The following is a 20607-nucleotide window of genomic DNA, read 5'->3' on the forward strand; positions in this document are numbered from 1 at the left end:
CGCAAGTTTGTTTAATTGTAGTACTTCTATCACATTATGCGTTCAGTATTATGACAAAGAAACAAGCGGCCTTATTGTATAAGTATTGTTGTACACCTATATTTAATAATAATTTCATTATAATAAATTTGAAGCGATACATATGTGCCGCAACAACAATATTTTGATTTATGTATCTAGGAAAAATACATTAGTACACGTGTATGTACACACTATTAAATGTTCATAACTGTACCCATCAACCATATATTGCAAACACAATTAGAAAATTCTTAACAAGTTTATAACTATAGTCATGCAATAGAACACTTTTTAAAACCATGTAAATCTAAACTATACACGAACATAAATGTTGTGTACAATTAAATAAAAAAATCCTAAACAATGGACACTGATTTAAATAATAATATGATTTATATAATATTTATAATTATTATTATACAGTTGATATTACCAAATCACAAAGTATTATTAAAAATACAAGTATAACAATTTGTTATTATATAATTTAAACGAAATTATGAATAATTTGATACCTATATTATATTTAAACTATGACCTACACAATTTTTACGCACTATAGTCTATATATCAGATATCTGTTTCGGATAAAATAGATTTATGATGTTTTTAAATTTAAGTTCTAAATACTTTTTAGTCATTTTCAAAATTGTTGGATTTTTTTTGCGTGCGACTTATGTAAAGTTATAACTTTATGTTTTATAATGACTACAAAAAATGTACAATTATGTATTACAATTAATTATGTACAGTTTACCCAAAATGTTCTATATTGGTGAATGACATTGTAATACACATAATGTATTGCATCATTTCGTTATATACTATAAATATTTTGAGATGTTTTTTTTATAATTGTTACACGTTTAGATGAAAATGTTTATTTAAGTATAAAAAAAAATATATATATATATATATTCCCGATACCAATGTGTGTGGTTCTTTTCTCGATATTATTCAATGGCAAGGTGTAAGTAAACGGTATTAACCTTATTTAGGCATCAAGGAATAATATTAGCCGATGCATACTATTTTGTTTCGCGGAACGAGGGAAAGCGATAATAATGACTTTCTTCGGCTCAGACCGGTATATATAATAATATAATGAATGGCTAACTTTTTTTTTTATGACAAATCGGAAATTCCTACAGGAAAACCAGTAGGTACATATCATACGTATTTAGCTTTCTTACTCTCATATGGTAAATAATGTATTATTTATTATTGTCAGCTCTATTGGTACCGCCACCCTGCATAGGTACTGAAATCGGCTAGCTCAGCGTGGCACTATACATACGAACGTAGACAATATAAAGAAATATAATTTCCATTCATGCTTTAGAAAACAATTAAAAACGTTTAGATTTCGACTCTTGATTGAAATCTAATATTTTTTAACTTATCTCTAATAATATTAAAATAACGTGTTATGACATTTATTGCGTTTTGTTTTACTACTTGACTAAATCATTTGTTAGTATAAAATACAATTTTCGAGAAAGCCAGTTTTTGAAATTACTTTGGGCGTGTATAGGTACTTATTTCAGTATCATAATTTTACTCATTGGAATGGCCAAAGACAAATCATAAATGCATATCGTCTGCTGGCACCGTTATGATACCTTTCTACATAACACTTATAAACCTTTCCCTTTTGAGGAAGTCATATTTTTCTACTCCCTTTTATATAAAGAATGCGTCAAATGCATTTTAATAGTTTTTGCCCATCTGGCGGATTAAACGTACAATGTTACAGACGTGCAAAACTACTAGTGTAATCATTTCACACCCAATGTTTATAGTTTGATGTTCAATGTATATAGGTATACAAAGTAATTTATTTAACATAAGTCACTCATTTTCTCGGAAAATAATAATTGCAGTATTAAAGTGTTTCATTTTAATATAACTTCTAAGTATTACCATTTAATACTTCTTAAAGCTAGAGCTTTTATCAACTTTTTAGCTCTATCAACTTTTAAAACCACTACATTTTCATACACGAATATTAAACGGCAAGGAAAAGTTAATTTACCTATTTTATTATATAATATATAACCATTTTACTTGAAACGAGCCTAATGTAGGTATATAAAAAAAATAGTAGGTATGTATTATGTATCCAAGTGCACTTCTTTAAGACATAAATTAAGTATACTACCGTAGTCGTCCTTTAAGAGGGAGACATAAGTATGATCATAATGTTAAATAATATATTTTAAGTATTAATAAATATAACCAGTTTTTTATTGGATAGCATCTCTCAACAAAACAATCAAAATATAATTAATGTATATTTTGGCAACGTTACCAATATATATATTATAATATATATATATATATATATATATTAAATAAACGTAATTTAGATTTTTTTTCAAACCAGATTATTGATTAAATGTATATTTTTACGTAACTGACAGTCATATGACTATAATATAAAAAAACTATATAGATATTTATATTGGTACATTATTAGGCCTAGGTCAGAAAAGAACAATCTTGCTAGTTGAAACTTTTGGGAAATTAACTTTAAAGCTGCCAATTTTCTTGAGACTTAATTTTTGTAGAGGGAACATCGTTTTATACTACAAAAACATTGTAACCCTTTAATATTTCTTAATACTTATATTTCTTTTAGTATCAGAATAAGGTTTCTCGCCGTCAATTGTCTATAATTATTTTTACAACTAAAACATTGCGCATCACATAAACGATAAAAAGTACATGTTTTGTCGTATATATAAATTTCGTATGGCGTTTTGAGCAGCAGTAAATAGAAATTTTACAAATTAATATAACATGCTGTCTGCTTCATTTTCTCCATACATTTCGTATCACATTTTAATGTTGTGACGTGCGTTTACATACATATAATATCAAATATTTATAATATTTATTGCTCAAATTAGCACACTAAGTACTCATAATAGTATACCCGCAAATGTCAATTATAATAATTAAACAGTATTTCATTACCAGGATCACACTCGACGCCAATTTTTATTAGAAACAAGTACAAGTATAATAATATTATAGCTGGTGTATTGAACAAGTTAAACTCGCATTTCGCGAGTCTTACGATATATTACTATTAAACCTAAAACACATAAAACTAATACTTTTAAATCATAAAAATATAATTTGTTCAAAAAATTGTTTTGTAATGCTCGGTGACACGACGGTCGAGATTTTCCTGACGAGGAATAATTGCCTTACAAGTTACAATACAATAGATTTTCCTTATTTAAACGGCGATTATGGTAGATAATATATTTTACACCGGCGCTGCTATCAACCTAGATATAATGATTGTGTAGTGGCATGCGATCATTCAACGTTACCGTTATGAAGCTGACCCACCTGTGTGTGTGTGTGTGTGTATGTCTTCAAAACCAGCGCCTGTAACACATTCCATTCCTGTTCTTCCTCTTCCACTCTCTTTCTATTTCTCTCTCTTTGTGTCTCTCTCTTACATACACACACACCTAAGAACAACCGGTAATCGTCGTATGATAATAATTAGTGAGTGTGTGAGTGTGTTTATATCTTCAAGGTATCGTGCTGACCTAGAAGTTGAACACACACGGCTATACTACTATAAGCTTATACAAACGCCGCAATTTTATTTTGTCCACTCTGACCTCTTCGATTGGATTTAACCCGACCGCTGTTGGTCGATGTGTAGTGTAGGGCACGACCGTAGCATGGGTGCAGTATAAAAATATTCTATTTTCTACTTATAAATGTTTGAAAAATCTCAAACATTCGTGAGTCAACATTGCGGTTTTATGTATTATACTAACATGCGCGCCAAATGGTATTTCCACAAGTCGTAACTTATTTGATATTAAGCCAACTAATTTACAAGTAGGTTTACCGACAAAATACCCCTCTAGTAACATTTAGTGAACCAAATGTATAGACTATAGAGGTTTTTTCACTTGATAAATAACCCAAAGGGAAACAGCTTCTCCACTCTTCTATATGTTTGAAATTGAAGTAACTTAAAAATTGTGTAGGTATTTCACACTCCCCGTCCATTGCAAAATCCTGCGTACGCCACCGAGCTATTTCTTTTAGATATAGTAACCAGAACTTGAAACAAATATTTTATAATTTTTATATGGTTATAAAAGATATTTATAAACGTTTTTGCAATAAGTTTATACTTAAAGCTGCAAGATCAATTTGCTTGAGTATAGTGCATCAATAGACCACAAATCGTCAGTTATAAGTCCACCTGTTTTGTTTGTAGTGGTCATAGAAGGTTGGTGGCATTTAAAAGAAAATATTCTACGACGAATGTACATTTTAAGTTATTTTTTAATACAGCGATATATTTTTTTTTTTATTGAAGTAATAATCTGAAATAAAATTTGACATTTACGCTAATAGAGTATAATGTTAGCAATGCAAAAAAAAATATTTTCTTATTTATTCATAAAGCAATTTTACTAAAATATTTTTTATCTTAGTTCTATTTATAGAGATTATGTTATTTAAGTTTTTGAAATTTAACAGTTAGTGAGTAAAAAAATGTGATTAAAATTAGTACAAAATCACTCAGTTTTTATTCAATTAAATAATTTACCGTTTGTCGTGAGACGAAAATAACAAGTTGTTAGTTTTCGGTCGTTTATACAACCCACGTTGCCTGTTTTAGTTTACCTTAACCGGTATAGTAAACATGAATATCTAAGTGTGATAATTACATTTTAGAATAAATACTGACATATGATAAAATATATTTTCTTAGAAGAAACGCTTCTAACGGTTGATACATATTTTTCTTTGGCCTTTTTTCGTTTACATAAATGCTGTTCCAGTAGGCACTAAAATAAAATATATTAATTAACAGTTTAGAATATTTTTAAAGGTACGGTAAATTATCTAATAGACTATTACTATTACTTATGTAGTAGGTAGGTATACGTTTTTTTCCTGCAATATACAAAACCATTTAATAGGTAGGCATTAATAAATACAAATATCAAGTGGTACCTACCTACTACCTAGTAAATTAGTACCTGATGATGATTAAATGTACTCCAACCTTGTTAATGAATTATTTTTTACTGCCTAACATTTTATGAATTACTAAGTAATTACACTATTTCGCAGTAATGTCTTACAATTTACAACGGTTATAATTATATTGTTTATGTGTATCATTTAATTTAAAACTTATTATACATTTAATAAATCAACAAGGATTTTGTTAAAAATCAATATAAAATATATAATAAATAAAAACTCGATAACAAATTTGCTATTATCATTACAGTCATCACCATAATAGTATGGAAATTAGTTCAATGGATACTAGGGTTCTATATGTATATAGGCATGCTACATAGGATTATATATTTGGGATTTTTAATGGTGGTAACTAGGATTTTCGTTATGCGAAATTGGTTTTCACGAACTATCCACAATACGTATAATTATACACCTAGATTTAGTCGAGACAGTTTTACCAGGATAGCTATTGAGCACGAATCAAATAACAAGTTAATTAGCTTAAATAAGGACATAGATATTCCAGTTCCACGTATTTGTTGTAGTAGCTATAAAAAATACAAACAAAAAATTACACGGTTCGGCGTTAATTTAGAAACAAGTTGGACTTTTGGTACAGCTATTGCATATTTGTACAGGTAGGTATTTTATCGAGATACCGTTTTTTGTAATTAGCATAGATTTCAGAATTCTTTTAGCGGTAGTTTTTGATTTATTACAAATTCGAATACAGGTTTAACATATATATATATATATATAGAGAATAGTAATTATTGTAGCGACTCTGTATATATTTTAATTAAAATAACGGGTTGTACGCGGGCACGGGTATTGATATTTTCCCAATTAAATATTCGAATCTACGTTATAAAAATAAAATAAAAACCAAAAATAACCTGCAATTTCACGAAGAACTCGGAATCCTTACGAATAATCAATTATCTCGGCTTCTGAATTCTGACCGTGTATAACTGGTGCACAGTAATACTAATATTTACCAATTGAATAATTGTAACTTGCGTTGTACGCGCTTTTTTTCCTTTTGCAAATTTTCAACATTATCTGGGCAAACATGTGTTATGTGTTATATTTTTTAATATTGAGTTAACGCCTAAATAAGTATTAGGCACTTCTCAATATTATTACAATCGCAAACATCTGGGTTAATATAATACAAAGTTATTAAATTATTCAAAACTCTCGACGTTTTTTTCACAGCGTGGTGCGATTAAGGTAATAAATATAGGGCACCTTTTTGCGTTTATTATGAATTATAATGATGCGACGATGATGGTGATAAAGACGTCCAACAGGAGAACGGCTAATGTTAATCTTACGCGTACGTGATCATGTAGTGCAGTTCAAAACTCCTGACGCGGAAGAATTGTAAAAAAAAACATAATATAATATACCTAACTAAAAATCTATAAACGTAAACATCATAGTAATGGAACAGTCTAATCATAAATAATGTCATTTAACTATTCTGACTGTTTGTTACTTGGTTTTGATATCTAACCTATTCGTGTGCATCGCCGTACTTATCGTTGTCCGATCCGCTCAGATACATCGTTTGATAGTGCTCGATTTCGTTTTAATCGGTTTGTTGTTTGCATTGCGATGGTCCAAGTGACCGAGTTACAGACTGGGCAAAAATATATAAATACAAGCTTGAAAAAACCTACTTGGCAAAAGTGTCTATATAAATGACACGCCGACCACGGAACAGCGGCGATTATATTATTATTAAAATAAACGGCAACCGTGAGAAAGGTCTGCTAGTCTAAAATCACTGCAGACACAATTAATGTGATATGACAAAACAATTTTCAAGTAAATTTGTTCAATTTTGTCGAATCGAGTGTATTTGAGTATCATGCGCAATTTTAAATTAAGGTCCTTTGTAGTTCGCACTGCCGTTGTACTTAACGTGCATAGGAATTACAAAATAATATAATTTTCAGTTGCGCCAAACGACACATCATCGAATTTTCTTACAATTTTAAAGTAGGTATATTATGAAAATTGTTTGTGCTGTTTCTCACGATGACCGTTCTATTTTACGTATGTAAATGCATGACATATTACTAAAAAAAAAAACTAAATACCTATGATTCAAATATCTGAGGGTAGAAATTCAAAATTCCTATACTTATTTGCAAAATGTAACTCAATAACAACTAAAACAAAAAACCTATTAGTTGAATTAAAAAGATGATGTTTTGTTCTATAATTTTCAAATTACAAAAAGGATTACTCGAATAAGTCACATATAAAAATGTATTCTAATAAATCATTATTTGAATATCAGTTAAAATATTATACTAATAATTAAACTAATATTTATAATAAAATAAATAGGTGACTATCTCTTAATAAATTGCAAATAATATGTTTAGAATGAAAATTGTATTTAAAAAAATTATAAATAATATAATTCGAATTATAATTCATTTAAACAATTATTTAAATTTTCAACATTTGTTTTGGTAATAATTAGGACATTTTACCATATCATTCACCACGTATTTTCACCACCTCCCTTAAAAAAATAGTTACCTGTTAAATTTTTTCTACTAAAATTTGATAACTTAATTGTACGTTTTTTTATACGATTTATGTCGCATTGTAAATACATAACCATTGTTTTGCTTAAGTAATAACTCAAAATATGTTATCTGAAATCATTAAATGAACCTCAAGATACTGTCATACAACTAGTATCTGTATCTCGATATTCTTAAAAATGTATCAGGTGTTCTGTCTTCTGGTGTTCATTACTTTTTGAGCGTATAATTAAAATTGAAGAGGATAGGAAATTTTACATGAAATATTTCACACATATAACCCTTTTAATAAATTCTTAAATATCTGTAAACATTATTAAATTAGTATTTAAAAGGCCCGTGTAATATAAATATTGCTAGTGGGGACTGAGGTTGTTTCTTTTTATTTTTTTTTCACGTGTTATTTATTTTGTATTGACTCTCGTCTGAATAATTTCTACAATGAAATTAACTACAATCCCATTTTTGCTGCTACCGATTCAAATAGGTACGGCTAAGCTCTCGGCAGTAATAACAATTACAGAATGCGCATCAGGAACGAATTGTTCATTTTCACACATGTAATTAGATATAAACCTCTCGTTTTTCTTTTTTCACAACAAGTCTATGTACTACTTTCGTATAACAATGAGGAGAAGAAGATGTGCGCCACTATAAAATGCGTTTTAAATGTAAAATATATAAATGTATGCTGCGTTTATATTAAGTGATATGATTTTTCGCCTTAAATACTAAATAACTGTGCCAAACGTTTTATAAGCGGAATTAGATGTGTTTTTCTGAAAATAATATAATATCAATCATTTCGCACGCTCTATGATACGTGTCAGATTTTTACAGTATATAATATAATTTCTACGTGACGGCGGATAGTGTACATTTATACTTATATAGTATATAAAAGTATTTAGATTTCTTGCTGCTGACATATTAGTATTATTCGTATAATTTGTATACATTTGTAAAACGTCTAATAATGTTTAAATCGGTGAAAATGAAAAATCTATCTAAGTATTTGCATAGTGTACCTAAATCATAATTTAGAACTCAGATACCCCAGGTATTCTATTGTATGTCATGAAGAATAATAATTACACACAATAGATGCTTCGGAGAGGCTTTGATCAAATGGGCAGTTCATATAAGCGCAGACGACTTAACGGTACCGGACATCGCACCAGTTGAACATTCTTAAATAATATATTCCTCTGACATTTGAACGCATTGAAACTTGCCTGTATATAAACGCTCTAAACATATTAATGAGATGAATAATTATAATTGCGATTGAAATATGTAATTGAGCCAAGGTTATATATTAAATTAATTTAAGTTTTTCAACATAGATATATGTCGTTACTATATTTTAATTATTTAAAAACCTAAATGCTAGTGGTATAGATTAAGTTAGCAAAACGTGTATGATAACTTGACCATTTTACCAATAGATCACTGCGCATATGAGTACATAATAATTAGAAGTTAGAACAAAAATGGTATATTTTTTTAATGTGTACCTATTGGCTATTTGTAAATACCGATGATACAGGCAAATTATTGTAAATAAAGAAAATATATTTTTTAAGTTAGAAAGCGTGAAGGTTTTTAATCAAATTCAAGGCACTTATTTGAAAAACCTTTATTATCCCTGATTACTATATAGTAGATATCAAGTTAAAATATTAAAACTTTCAAATTTTCAAATAATATGGAATTTTAAAATTCAACAATAACCAGAAATGGTTATTATTGAATGGATAAATGACCGGATGAGCGTGTTAAGGTTAGGTACCCATCATTTTAGCAAAATAATTTATATTATAACAGTTGAATTCGTGTTTAGCTTCGAAATTAAAAAAAGTTCCAAGCATAACATATTTTAATGTATCGGCTAAAATGTTGCTTCCCAAAATGTTTTAAAAACGTCAGTTAACACCTTTAGGCTTTATCCTATACATATATCCTAATTCCTATATCAGTTGAAATTGAATAGTTTTAGTGTGGGCTACGAAGATGGTCATAAGGTATACATTAGTAGGTATTATTATAATATACAAATTAGGTAATGTCGTATCGAAATTAAAACAATTAGAGCGATAGGGGGGAACAGACAGCATACTTGTTATTAATTGTTCAATGGTCATTTGTTGTGGCAATTATATAATACGGAGCCGTGCATTTTTAAGGGAATGCGCCCAGACTGTGTCAAATCGGTATCTCGACTAAAATATTATTGTGCTGTGTGTAAGTATAGCTCATAGTGACCATTTACCCAGAAACAGCACGGGAAATAATTGAACAATAACGACAGTGCAATAATCAAAACGTGACGGTTTTCTGAAAATTAAATTCTGGTCCCAATGAACCTTAGCTGTAGGTAAAGACTTAAGATACAATAAATAATTACAATATAACGACCGGCGACCTGGTAGGTAATTGCTATGCTGTCCGCGGTCACCGTCGGATGTCCCAGTAACACATATTAATGGACAGCCATTATAATATATTAAACTAACTATATTATTTTTGTGATTACATTTAATTAAGTATACGGAAACGGTCGCCGTTAATTATTGCTACTGTATTTCATCGACTTCTCACAGGCATAATATTTTTCGCTACAAGTTTTCGCGTTGCTCTTGACGCCTTCCCAGCAGGTGCCGTTGTATCCCCACGGTTTGTGGCCTGTCCGGGACTCTCCCCATCGCCCTTTCACCTCGTACTGCATGTGTCTTACTACAGGGGCTATGCGACACATTAAAAGTTGCACACAAGGCATACCGAACGCCAGTTGTTCCAGCCGGTCCGGCAGGTCGTCGCTGGTCGCTTCGCGAATCTTGGATTTGATCTGTAATATCAAATTCAAAAAATAACCATTTATATAGAATGACCATTATAGTTTAAGAGCCGTTCGTGAAAGCCACTAAGCAGGTATATAAGTACATAGGAGTTCTTCAAAACCCAATCGATGGGACTGCCGGTAACCGGAGCACTAGATTGATCATCTCCCACATCTTCCGACGCTTTTAGGACCTGTAAAATGTTATAAAATATATATATATATACAATGCATTTTTTATATATTAATATAAATATTAATGTTCGTATTGCGACGAAAACCGTAATCGATAGGTGGTAATCACTTTTTTTTTAAAGACATTTTTCGGTCATGACATTTTAAACAGGACTGAAACAGAGGTCTTTTTAAAAAAGTCAAACAATTTTAACAGACAAACTAAGTCAGCCTAAATAGGGTCACGTGTTTTTTAGATTTTTTATTAGTCTTAAGTTTAATGCTACACTATTTTAGCAGAGCTTGTGCTTACGGCTTATACCACCGCTACACACACTCTGAACATACATGTTTCTATGTTTAAACATTAAAGCTAAAATATGTATAAAATAAACTATTCGAGAAATTTGTGGTTATTATGGAAATGGTACAAATATCTAACTACAAATATTAAATGTTGATAAAACTCATTGTTAAAGCAATAATGTGTTTAAAATTACTGTATTTTAAGTGTTAGGGTGGGATAAGTTAAACTGTTAAATTCAATTTCTAATTTTACTTTTAAATGTGTGTTTTGTTTTTAAATACATTTTATTAAATGTTTTACTTACTATAATGGTTGTGTACCTCTGAATTTATGTTTTAATTAAAGGTGTTTTTTTAATACAAAAATGAAATAATTATTTTGAATTTTTTCCTTTCTTAGAGCATATTTATTTTCAATTACTAAACAATATATGTGTCATTAATTGTAAAAGTGAATTATCTCCTTATTATTTAATTTTGAAATAACGAGATTTTTGTAAATGAATGTGTTAGAAAACTATTTTTTATTTATTGGAGTTGTTTCTCTTTTATAATGAAAGATATGTCTAAATGTGATTTCATTAAGCAAAAATATGTATATTATAAATATGTTGAAGTTACACCATTTTGACAATGAACGACACACATATTTAGGTCATGTTTTTAAAGTATTTTTTTTTTCAGGTCGTCAACCTCCTAACCCTACCTACTTATAATACAAGCGGCTATTGATAAAAGTGGAAGGAGGATGGTGATTAACTCATCAACTATGGGAGCTTATTTCCTAATTAAAAAAAATAGGTTTCTTATTATACATTACTAAGTGTAAACCGCAGTACAAGAAATATATAATTCACCATAAGATATGGCCAAAATACCCTAATAAGTTTTATAAACACAGAACCTCTCATCTCATTTACTACACACCACTTGACTCTTCACTTCCTCTTCACATCATACCTACTCTTCTCACCTGATTTTCAGTTGCAAGTTTAAATAACGTGCGTAAAAACTTACCGTTTGCGATAAAAGCATTAATCCGTTTACTATTAACGTTTTTAGCGTATTAGCACCGTGACCGATTACGCCCGACGCTACTCGAATGATTAACGTTAATATATTGGATTTTGTTTTGGTTTTATCTTGAACAGTCGAACGGCCAACAAGATCTGCCACGAGGACTGACATTTCCTTCCAGTCTTGACATTTGCCTGAAGCGCTGTAGTATGGGGATAAACAATGTTGCTGTTGTTCACCGACACATAAATCGACAGCAACAAATGAAATACACAAACCAACTTTCAATAAAAAATGCATTTTTTTTCATGTATTAGAAAGTACAAAATATAATTTATAAAAAAATATAAAAACACTATATGTCTGTACTACACTAACAGTGAAATTTGAATGCGCGGCGTTGTCATACAAATTAATGTTAGCGAACAATTATTTCAGGCACCTAACCGTTAAAAACAGTTTTACATTACACTACTTAAAACTGTAAATTATTTTATTATTTTTCTTGTTAATCAACTAAAATAAAAAACTTGATAAAAATAAATACAAAAAGTGTAGTTATTATTTTACCGAAATTAACAGTTAATGTGTATCAACAGTAGAGTATATTTATCAATACAAATAAAATATTACATTAGATGAATAGTAATCACATAGAAATTAACAGTCTTAGATAATCAAACACTGCAATATGGCACTTTTAATGGACGGATTCGGTCAAATTATTTTTAATTCTTTTACCATATGGCATATATTATTTATATGTTTAACTTATGTTAGTAGTCGACTAAGTAATCATACTATAGAAGGAAGCAATAATATGTAAATATAAAAACATAAATACAATTATTTTAAACAAAAAAATATTATGGTTAAAATTTGTTAACATCAATCGAATTTGGGGTTATAAACAAAAAAATAGCTAATTTATACCAAATATTCGATAACAATGGTTGTTGAACGATTAAAGAACAAAACATCAGCACAATAAAATATTATTAACTTTGTGGATAAATTGAAAAAAAGCTAAATAAATAACAATTCTATGACACAATAATTAATCAAACAAGAACATAAAAAAAAAAAAAATGGAATTATACAATTTTATTAAAATACGTATTGTAAAAAAAAGATTTTATAATTTAAATGAGCATCAATGATTTGCAGATGAAATATAATTTTGATTTTTATCACATAATATTTGTTATATTGACTTATTAATAGTGTTGGAAATAATCCGGGTAAAAATTCCCAACTCAGTTAATGTCTTTTGCGAATGCAAAAAACCCGTATTTTTTGAGTAAACCCCAAACAAACAATTGCTTTATAAACATTAAAAAAGATGTTTTTTTTCTTCAAAAACTGCTTATTTGGTTTAATTTTATCCAAATATTAAAGATGTATTTTAATATTTAAAAAATAAAATAATTTATTTTCTTTCATTTAATATATCCTGTCAATTTTGTATTTAGTTATGAGATAAACATTTCACAAATTAACTGGATAAACTATGCAGTAGAATAGTATTTTATATTAGCCAGCTTTTAATCAATCAACTCTAATAGATAGTCTGAAAATGGAAGACGAAAATAAAAAATATAGAATTGGTCTTTGATTTTATCTATGGCCAATAGTTATGCAATTCCATATTAATTTTGAGTTTCGCTCAAAATAATTTGCTTACAAACTAGTCATGGCAGGCGGATGTGCATACGCTTTTGGAATGAATCCATATTTTCTAGTTTTAGGAGCATAAGTCCACAGCCATCCATCGACCATTTGATTATCAAGATCCGCATATATCCATTCACCACGTTTAACTGATAAATCGTCTGGCGCTTGAGGCTAAAATAAATCCCAATACAATAAATAATAATAAAACTTTTAAATTGAGTATAAAATATTAAATTTTGCATTTAGAATAAACCCATTTGTGAATATGTTTATTAAAAAAAAAAAAAACAGAAACCCAACCAAGAAAAGAAAACATTCTTATTTTGGTTCTAAGTCTGTTTTTTTAATAAACTTTGCAAACAATGATTTAGTATTATGCTAATATCTTACCTTGTAGTCGTAGAGCATGACCATTTCAGTACCGTGGATAGCTGGATCGTCGTCTGCGACACAAGAGTTCCTTCGTGGTCGAACTCGAGTAACTGGCGGCAAGCCAGTATTAGTCGCAGTACACTGATTGTTGTTGTTCATTTGGTTTATGTGACCTGTAATATTGTTTTACAATTTAAATATGTAATTGAATTATAAAATATAAACATTGTCCATCAGCATTACCTTGAATAATATCTGCTGGATACACAAAACCACTAGGAACAAAACCTTCTTGACCGTCACTACGAATGATCCAGTACCAGTCGGGATCTTCTCTGTTCAACACAGTAACAAATTCTCCTCTTTCGACACTTACATCATTTTCGTCCCTAGCTATAAACGTGTACAGTACAATGTAACGTCCAGCGGGATCCTAAAAAAGCGTAAGAATAAAAAATATGTACAACTTTTAGTTCAAAAAGAAATTATAAATGATTTACCTTAAAAAATGGACGAATATCAGGGTGTGATGAAGCGCTTAACAACGACGCTCTAGAACTATTAATATTTTGTTTATTTTGATTTTTTTGATCTTGAGTTTTGTTTCCAAAACTTTCACAGTCTGATACATCACCACAGTTTCCTTATAATACAAGAACAATAATTGAATTGTTAATATTTATGTATTATTAAATGTAAAAAATAAAACTATAATATATCAACCATATTTTTGTTGCTCGTTGATTTCAACTTCTACAACAGTTTCAGTCGGTGTGGCGGCTGGTGCACGAGGCAATTTTTTTTTAACATTATTCAGTGCCAATTCGCCGAGCTGAGAATTATATGGCGTACAGTACGAGTGTGGAATAAATCCTTCTTGTCGGCTGTCTTCGGCTATCACGTAGACCCAATCGTTTTCTCTATAAAGAATGTTTACAATCTAAAACAAATCGAACGCATTCATTAATGAAACTGAATTGGTTTACTAAGCCAATTCCGGTTGCTCACTTGACCCCGTTTTACGGTCAACTCATCATCGACGCAAGGTGTGAAATCGTGGAGAACGACCATTTTGCTGTCAGGCGACAGTCCATTTTCCTTCTCGATTCCGACACGGACGAGAGTCTCGATGGACGCACTGCCCGTAATACGGCCCATCCCGGGCACGGGGCCATTAATGTTGCTGCCTCGTAATACATCTTTATCCAAGTCACTCGTTGAACCACCTGGTGATAGTTTATTTTAGAGATAATAATACAATAAATATTGGGTACCACCGACAAAGGAGGCTTACTTTTTTTCTTCTTTCCCCGGCGGATTCTCACAGGACACAAAAAAGCCATTACCACACCTGTTGCATGCTACAATACAGTGCAAACGGCGGTTATCTTCTGCTGTTGGATTATGTAGAAACAAAAACAATGGCGGTAAACAGCAACGGGCCGAGGGGACGTCGACCGAGTAGTGTCAATTATTTATATATTGTCAATTAATCATTCCATCTATACACTGCTGCACTTGGCCTGTATCGAGATTCGAGTTGTCGGCAGAACAGGTTTTGTTGATAATTACCGACCGTCGACGGCGGGGAACGACTTCCGAAACGATGTCCAAAGACGTTCCGAACTTTTCCCGGCTGTATTGTCTTTGGCGAATCCCAAATTTCCAACACGGTCGATGACGTTGCTCGAATCAGTTGTTTACGTATGCCGTTATTGATAGCAATAATCAAAACGTGTCACAAGTCCGACCATTTCTACACGATTTCACTCGAATTAGTACATTCTGTTACGTTGCTTTTGACTATCGTGTCCGTCGTCATTCACTGCGTTCTACACTTAAGAGTATGTCGACACGCTTGTAATGCGTTTATATGCTATTGGTTTTTATTAATACTTTGTATATTCTCCACAGGTATCTATTTCGCTGCCGAAAAGTCTAGTATACCGACCAAAAATGGACCAAGTAACAAAAGTATTGGAACCCGGCCGTCAGTTCTCCAAAGACTCGGTGAGATTAGTGAAAAGATGTACAAAGCCCGACAGAAAAGGTAACTGACGCATAAAATTATACAAATCCCCGGTTGTTATTATTATTGTCGCGTTGAGTTAGTATAATTTTTTATTATAGAATTCCAAAAAATCGCAATCGCCACGGCCATTGGATTCTGTATAATGGGTTTCATTGGTTTCTTCGTTAAGCTCATTCACATACCAATCAACAATATCATTGTGTAAGTATAAACATTATTTATGATAAACATATTTCAAAGTTGGAAAAAATTGGGGGCAATTTTTTTTAACTATACCGACCGCACAAGTTTTATTTCAGTATACAAAAACACTAAAATCCATATTTTTGAGTTAACACCAAACATTTCCTGACTTTTTTTGCCTACCAATATATTTTTGTTTCATACGTCAAAGTTAACTTTGTGAAGCTAGCTGAAAATAATATGTTATACAGTGAATAGGTACTAAAATATTTTACTATCGGGCGTGTCTGTAACATATTTAGTTCAAAAACATTTGGTATATCAATTTACATTAAACAGTTTCTCTAAATTAACATACAAGTATACACAACTACAAACAGTTTTACTGTTACTTGTAAGTTATCATTTTTGATTACATACATTAACTTACAGTGATTTTCACATCCTAGTGTATAGTTGCAATGTCCACTTACACAGTGTCAATTCATAAATGGTTATACCGGTAGTAATCTCATAAAACAAACAATTGTTATCAGTAGTGATAAGCATTTAAATGGTCTCAACAAACCAGAATACAATGTTCCTCGATGACTGTAAATAATTATAGCAGTTTTTAAGGTTTAATAGGTAGAACACCCTAAGTTACACATTTATTGCGATTAGTGCAAATAGATAGAAAACGCATTTAATAGTATACAATAAAAATGAATAAACAGATATAATTCTTTACTGTTAGGTGCCAAATCGTGTTATTTTTGTTGTTTTTAATATTTTACATGAAAATAAATAATATAAATTATGTTAAGGGTTGCTAATGATTTAGTAAATATTGTAAGATATGTTGATAATATGCAAATAATAGTTTAAATCAATTTTAGACAATAATCAAAATAGCTTTTTTTTAATGACTTTTTTTTCATAAAATATTTGTTTGCCAACTCCTTAGAATGATAAATTCATAATTTTCCTAACCAATTTTACATGTAAATTTTATCAACTATGTACCATACTAATTGTATCATATAGTAGTTATAGAAGTAGTTTAAAAGTTATTAAAACTTAAAAGTTTCTAAAATAACAAAACTTCTATTATATTTAATGTGTTCTAATTAATGTTTTTGTTTTTCAGAGGATCATGAAGAGGAGGGAGTGAAATAATTCAATTTATATCTTTTCAATGTGCATCCTGAAAATCTAAGATGTGCAATGTTAATACAATTTTGGTTTTTTACATATATAAATATTATATATGGTGTATTATATTATACTATTATAGTTTGAACATTAATTTTTATCTTTGTCCAATTAACTAGTGATTAGAAATTATATATTATTTATTTAATTTTTTTTTAAGTATACAAATTTATCTATAGATATTAAATAATAAATATTAAAATCTGTAAAAAGTAATATACATTTATTCAAAAAAAAATTTAATACAACATCAATATATTTATCAAACTTCAAAAAAACTAAAACAATTTTTTATGAACCAAATACTGCAGTTCCAATTAAGTAAACTGGACGATTCTTGTACTTTGCAGATATATCATGTTCGATCTAAAAAATTATACACGAATTGAGTTAGTTGTTAGAACTCTGTTAAAAAAGAAATATGTGTTTAATAATAAAATAGTATCTTAAAAGTATAGTTGAAGCGTAATACCTAGAATCGTAAACTACATAAAATCAATGATTACAATTATTTCAATTTTAATTCTACAACTCTGATTTTAGTGTTTTGAAACATTTTTTTTTAGTTTGTGCAATTTGTACTCGTTAACAACAATTTTGTACTCCCTGATAAAGTATACACTTTTTGTTTGAGTACCTACGTGTATACTCTTACTATTACACAACTGAAAATATAATTTTGTCACCCGGTTTTTTTTTAATGTTGACCCAATGAGTTTTTTTGGGGATACAGAATTTTTATACTTAAGGATGAACACCAAACATTTGATCGGCTTGGAAAAAAAAAGTTGCCGGATTTGGGGTTTCCTGCAACTCTTCATGACAATTGGATTTAAAAAATATAATTAAACGAAAATTTACTTCTTTGATGAGCTGTTTGTTTTTTTGTTGGATCAATTTCAATTTTGGTACAAGTTGATTGTATTCATTGACCAATTCTTGTTTCATGTTGGTAACGGCGATTTGTGAGTTAATCATTTTTTCTATGTTGTTGACTTTTTGAAGAAACAACGATTCCAATTTATTTAAATATCTAACAATAAGCAAATGACATAAATGAAATAGAAATACATTTTATATATTCCACTATTACCTCGGGGAATGTTTGATTTGCAGTAGATGTTGGACAACCGGATCGTTAAGTCTTTGCTTGATCAACTTAACTATGTCTAACATTCCTACTAACTCGGTTTTTGATTCGCTGATTTCGTCTTCGAGTTGAATGGAGAGTATAGAGTTTGTATCGTGTGACAACTCCAATAATCTCATATTCAAAAATGATTCCAGCTGTAATTAAAGTACACTATAAGAAACATGAATTAGTGATTAGAAAATGTGTCGACCAACTTCTAGAATATCGTTGATGAATTCGTTTCTCGTCTGATAGTTGTCCAACAATGTTAACGCTTCATTTCCTTTAGCTACGCTTCCATCAACTTGTGGACTTTCAACGACTATACCGCTCTCTTCTAGAGTAATGCCATAGTCTATATTCTAAAATAAATACGATTCAATTTTCTATTAAACTTAATTTGGAAGAATTGTTAACAATAGAAATAATGTTTACGTCAGTCTGATCATCCAAGTCTCCCCAATCGATTTCTTCGTCTTCTGCATCATTTTCCTGAATAAAATAGGTTTTTTTTAAAAAAAATTTTAAACATTTCAACTCCAACGCGAAACTGTTTTTAATTTAACATTCCAGCTCCGACCTGAAGCTGATATTAACATTTAAGTATTTAGTAAAACATACTTGCGCGTTATCTTCGACATGAATGACCAATTCTTCGATTCTACTTGGTTTTTCCCCATACAAATATTCGTAATAGGTAGTGTTACCATTATCTGGAATACAATTAATTTTGATAGGTAAGTTAGGACTAAAAGAAATTTAATAACATATAATTACTTATTATATACTGGAGCATTGGTAAACTGGTGTCTGGTGCTAAAACATGCACAGCAAATTTTGAAAAATAAATGTTGGCTTTTTTCAAATTTTTCGCGTTATCTATGACATCTTGGTATACTTTGGGAAGTTCGCTTAATCTATCTACGAGTGTACGCTTTACGTTATCGCCGACAATGGAAAACTGCTTACGCATTGTTTCCAGGTCTTTTTTACACGTTTGAATACTTTTAGTATAATCTTCAATTTTTTTATCGCAATCCTAAAAATTATAACACAATAAAGTTTTGTATTTTGACAACATAATTAAATTAACTCATTGATCACTAACAGTTTGCCCCGATTGTGTTTTAGCTATTTGCTTCTTGATCGCTGGTATGTGAAATTTAATGTTCTGTATAAGAAGGTCAGCCGCTTCAGCTAAATAAATATTGTCCTTCAAATAAAGCCGCTCGATTTCCAGCCAGTCTTTCATTCGCTGCGAGCCGTACGACCCAAACAAATTCTTTGTATCAGCTTCGGTTTCTTTTAGTATTTCGATAATACGTTTACAGTAGAAATAATTTATATCTGCAACAAAATAAGTTGAACGAACATAGAATAAAAAAAAAAAAAATCAACTACATTGTATTATCTCTCACAAGTTCCGGATAACAATTCTACAATATCCTTGTGTTCAGGCATATCCTGGATGGCCGAATTGATTTTCTCTCGGATCGGTTGGATATGAACATGCCAGTCTTTTTTACAATGTTTTCTGTTCATCAGCCATTCACCAAGTTTTTGGGCATGGATTTCAATAGGAATAGAATTTTCCTGTGAATATCATAGATGATATTGTATTATTTGAATTATGATAATATAGTTGATATTTTTAATAATACAAATTAGCAATTACCATATTTTCTTAGGTGTAACAATAATTAAAAAATAAACCAAATATTATAGTTGAGTAAAATGTATTTTGGAACAATTAATTTACTCCAATCACTATTTTAAGAAAATATTACATTTATTAAAAATAATAACTGCAGTTGATATACTTAATATTAAAAATTTGGGAAATTTACTAAAATAGTAAATTCAATATTTAAATTTTCAAAGATTTGAAACTGATAAGAGATATCACTTTCTAGTGACTACGTCTTGTTTGCCACGATTATTGCCATGTAGCATATTGATTAACCTTATCAATATTTATAACGGTTGAATAAATTCATTTTTTCTTTGAATCTACTTTGTATTTTTTGATTGATTCTTAATAGATTTTGTTAGCTTGATGTAAAATATAATGAAA

General features: G+C 29.8%; 4 protein-coding genes across 4 annotated transcripts; 1 reads left to right on the top strand and 3 right to left on the bottom strand.

Annotated features, from left to right (window-relative positions):
• Window positions 1-10152: 10152 nt before the first annotated feature.
• Window positions 10153-12208, bottom strand: LOC126841092 (uncharacterized). Its single transcript, XM_050577350.1, has 3 exons — window positions 11947-12208; window positions 10554-10643; window positions 10153-10458 (listed from the first exon to the last, which is right to left on the bottom strand). The coding sequence occupies exons 1-3, from the start codon at window positions 12115-12117 to the stop codon at window positions 10177-10179; spliced, it is 543 nt and encodes a 180-aa protein (XP_050433307.1). The 5' UTR covers window positions 12118-12208; the 3' UTR covers window positions 10153-10176.
• Window positions 12209-12228: 20 nt separating this feature from the next.
• LOC126841090 (SH3 domain-containing protein Dlish) lies at window positions 12229-15543 on the bottom strand. Its single transcript, XM_050577346.1, has 7 exons — window positions 15287-15543; window positions 15001-15218; window positions 14716-14932; window positions 14493-14635; window positions 14236-14425; window positions 14011-14165; window positions 12229-13791 (listed from the first exon to the last, which is right to left on the bottom strand). Exons 1-7 carry the CDS (start codon window positions 15333-15335, stop codon window positions 13627-13629), a joined length of 1137 nt encoding a protein of 378 aa, XP_050433303.1. The 5' UTR covers window positions 15336-15543; the 3' UTR covers window positions 12229-13626.
• Window positions 15544-15696: 153 nt separating this feature from the next.
• LOC126841093 (protein transport protein Sec61 subunit gamma) lies at window positions 15697-17501 on the top strand. The gene is made up of 4 exons (XM_050577351.1): window positions 15697-15836; window positions 15907-16042; window positions 16123-16225; window positions 17337-17501. Exons 1-4 carry the CDS (start codon window positions 15699-15701, stop codon window positions 17344-17346), a joined length of 387 nt encoding a protein of 128 aa, XP_050433308.1. The 5' UTR covers window positions 15697-15698; the 3' UTR covers window positions 17347-17501.
• A 106-nt stretch (window positions 17502-17607) lies between these two features.
• On the bottom strand, window positions 17608-20407 carry LOC126841089 (CDK5 regulatory subunit-associated protein 3). The gene is made up of 10 exons (XM_050577345.1): window positions 20209-20407; window positions 19952-20126; window positions 19642-19880; window positions 19311-19572; window positions 19155-19246; window positions 18969-19025; window positions 18749-18895; window positions 18495-18688; window positions 18263-18434; window positions 17608-17767 (listed from the first exon to the last, which is right to left on the bottom strand). The coding sequence occupies exons 1-10, from the start codon at window positions 20209-20211 to the stop codon at window positions 17693-17695; spliced, it is 1416 nt and encodes a 471-aa protein (XP_050433302.1). The 5' UTR covers window positions 20212-20407; the 3' UTR covers window positions 17608-17692.
• Window positions 20408-20607: the final 200 nt, after the last annotated feature.

The sequence above is a fragment of the Adelges cooleyi genome, unplaced genomic scaffold (assembly GCF_023614345.1).
Source record: "Adelges cooleyi isolate 19-005CV unplaced genomic scaffold, UGA_ACOO_1.1 ACOO_flye_CR_arks_rails_tigmint_CR_PRNA_376, whole genome shotgun sequence".
Classification (NCBI taxonomy): Eukaryota; Metazoa; Arthropoda; class Insecta; order Hemiptera; family Adelgidae; genus Adelges; species Adelges cooleyi.

What these genes read in the sequence shown, in the direction of transcription:
- LOC126841089 (XM_050577345.1), bottom strand. An exon ending in AATGCTCCAGTATATAATAA is followed by an intron (nt 19,247 to 19,310) that starts GTAATTATATGT and finishes ATTGTATTCCAG; the next exon opens with ATAATGGTAACACTACCTAT. An exon ending in TCATCAACGATATTCTAGAA is followed by an intron (nt 18,689 to 18,748) that starts GTTGGTCGACAC and finishes CTTTAATTACAG; the next exon opens with CTGGAATCATTTTTGAATAT.
- LOC126841092 (XM_050577350.1), bottom strand. Translation starts at nt 12,117, where the DNA reads ATGTCAGTCCTCGTGGCAGATCTTGTTGGCCGTTCGACTGTTCAAGAT. An exon ending in TAATGCTTTTATCGCAAACG is followed by an intron (nt 10,644 to 11,946) that starts GTAAGTTTTTAC and finishes AACATTTTACAG; the next exon opens with GTCCTAAAAGCGTCGGAAGA. An exon ending in GGGTTTTGAAGAACTCCTAT is followed by an intron (nt 10,459 to 10,553) that starts GTACTTATATAC and finishes TTGATATTACAG; the next exon opens with ATCAAATCCAAGATTCGCGA.
- LOC126841090 (XM_050577346.1), bottom strand. Translation starts at nt 15,335, where the DNA reads ATGGCTTTTTTGTGTCCTGTGAGAATCCGCCGGGGAAAGAAGAAAAAA. An exon ending in ATATTCGTCCATTTTTTAAG is followed by an intron (nt 14,426 to 14,492) that starts GTAAATCATTTA and finishes ACGCTTTTTTAG; the next exon opens with GATCCCGCTGGACGTTACAT. An exon ending in TCCAGCAGATATTATTCAAG is followed by an intron (nt 14,166 to 14,235) that starts GTAATGCTGATG and finishes ACAATATTACAG; the next exon opens with GTCACATAAACCAAATGAAC.
- LOC126841093 (XM_050577351.1), top strand. Translation starts at nt 15,699, where the DNA reads ATGCCGTTATTGATAGCAATAATCAAAACGTGTCACAAGTCCGACCAT. An exon ending in ACTGCGTTCTACACTTAAGA is followed by an intron (nt 15,837 to 15,906) that starts GTATGTCGACAC and finishes TATTCTCCACAG; the next exon opens with GTATCTATTTCGCTGCCGAA. An exon ending in TACAAAGCCCGACAGAAAAG is followed by an intron (nt 16,043 to 16,122) that starts GTAACTGACGCA and finishes TTTTTATTATAG; the next exon opens with AATTCCAAAAAATCGCAATC.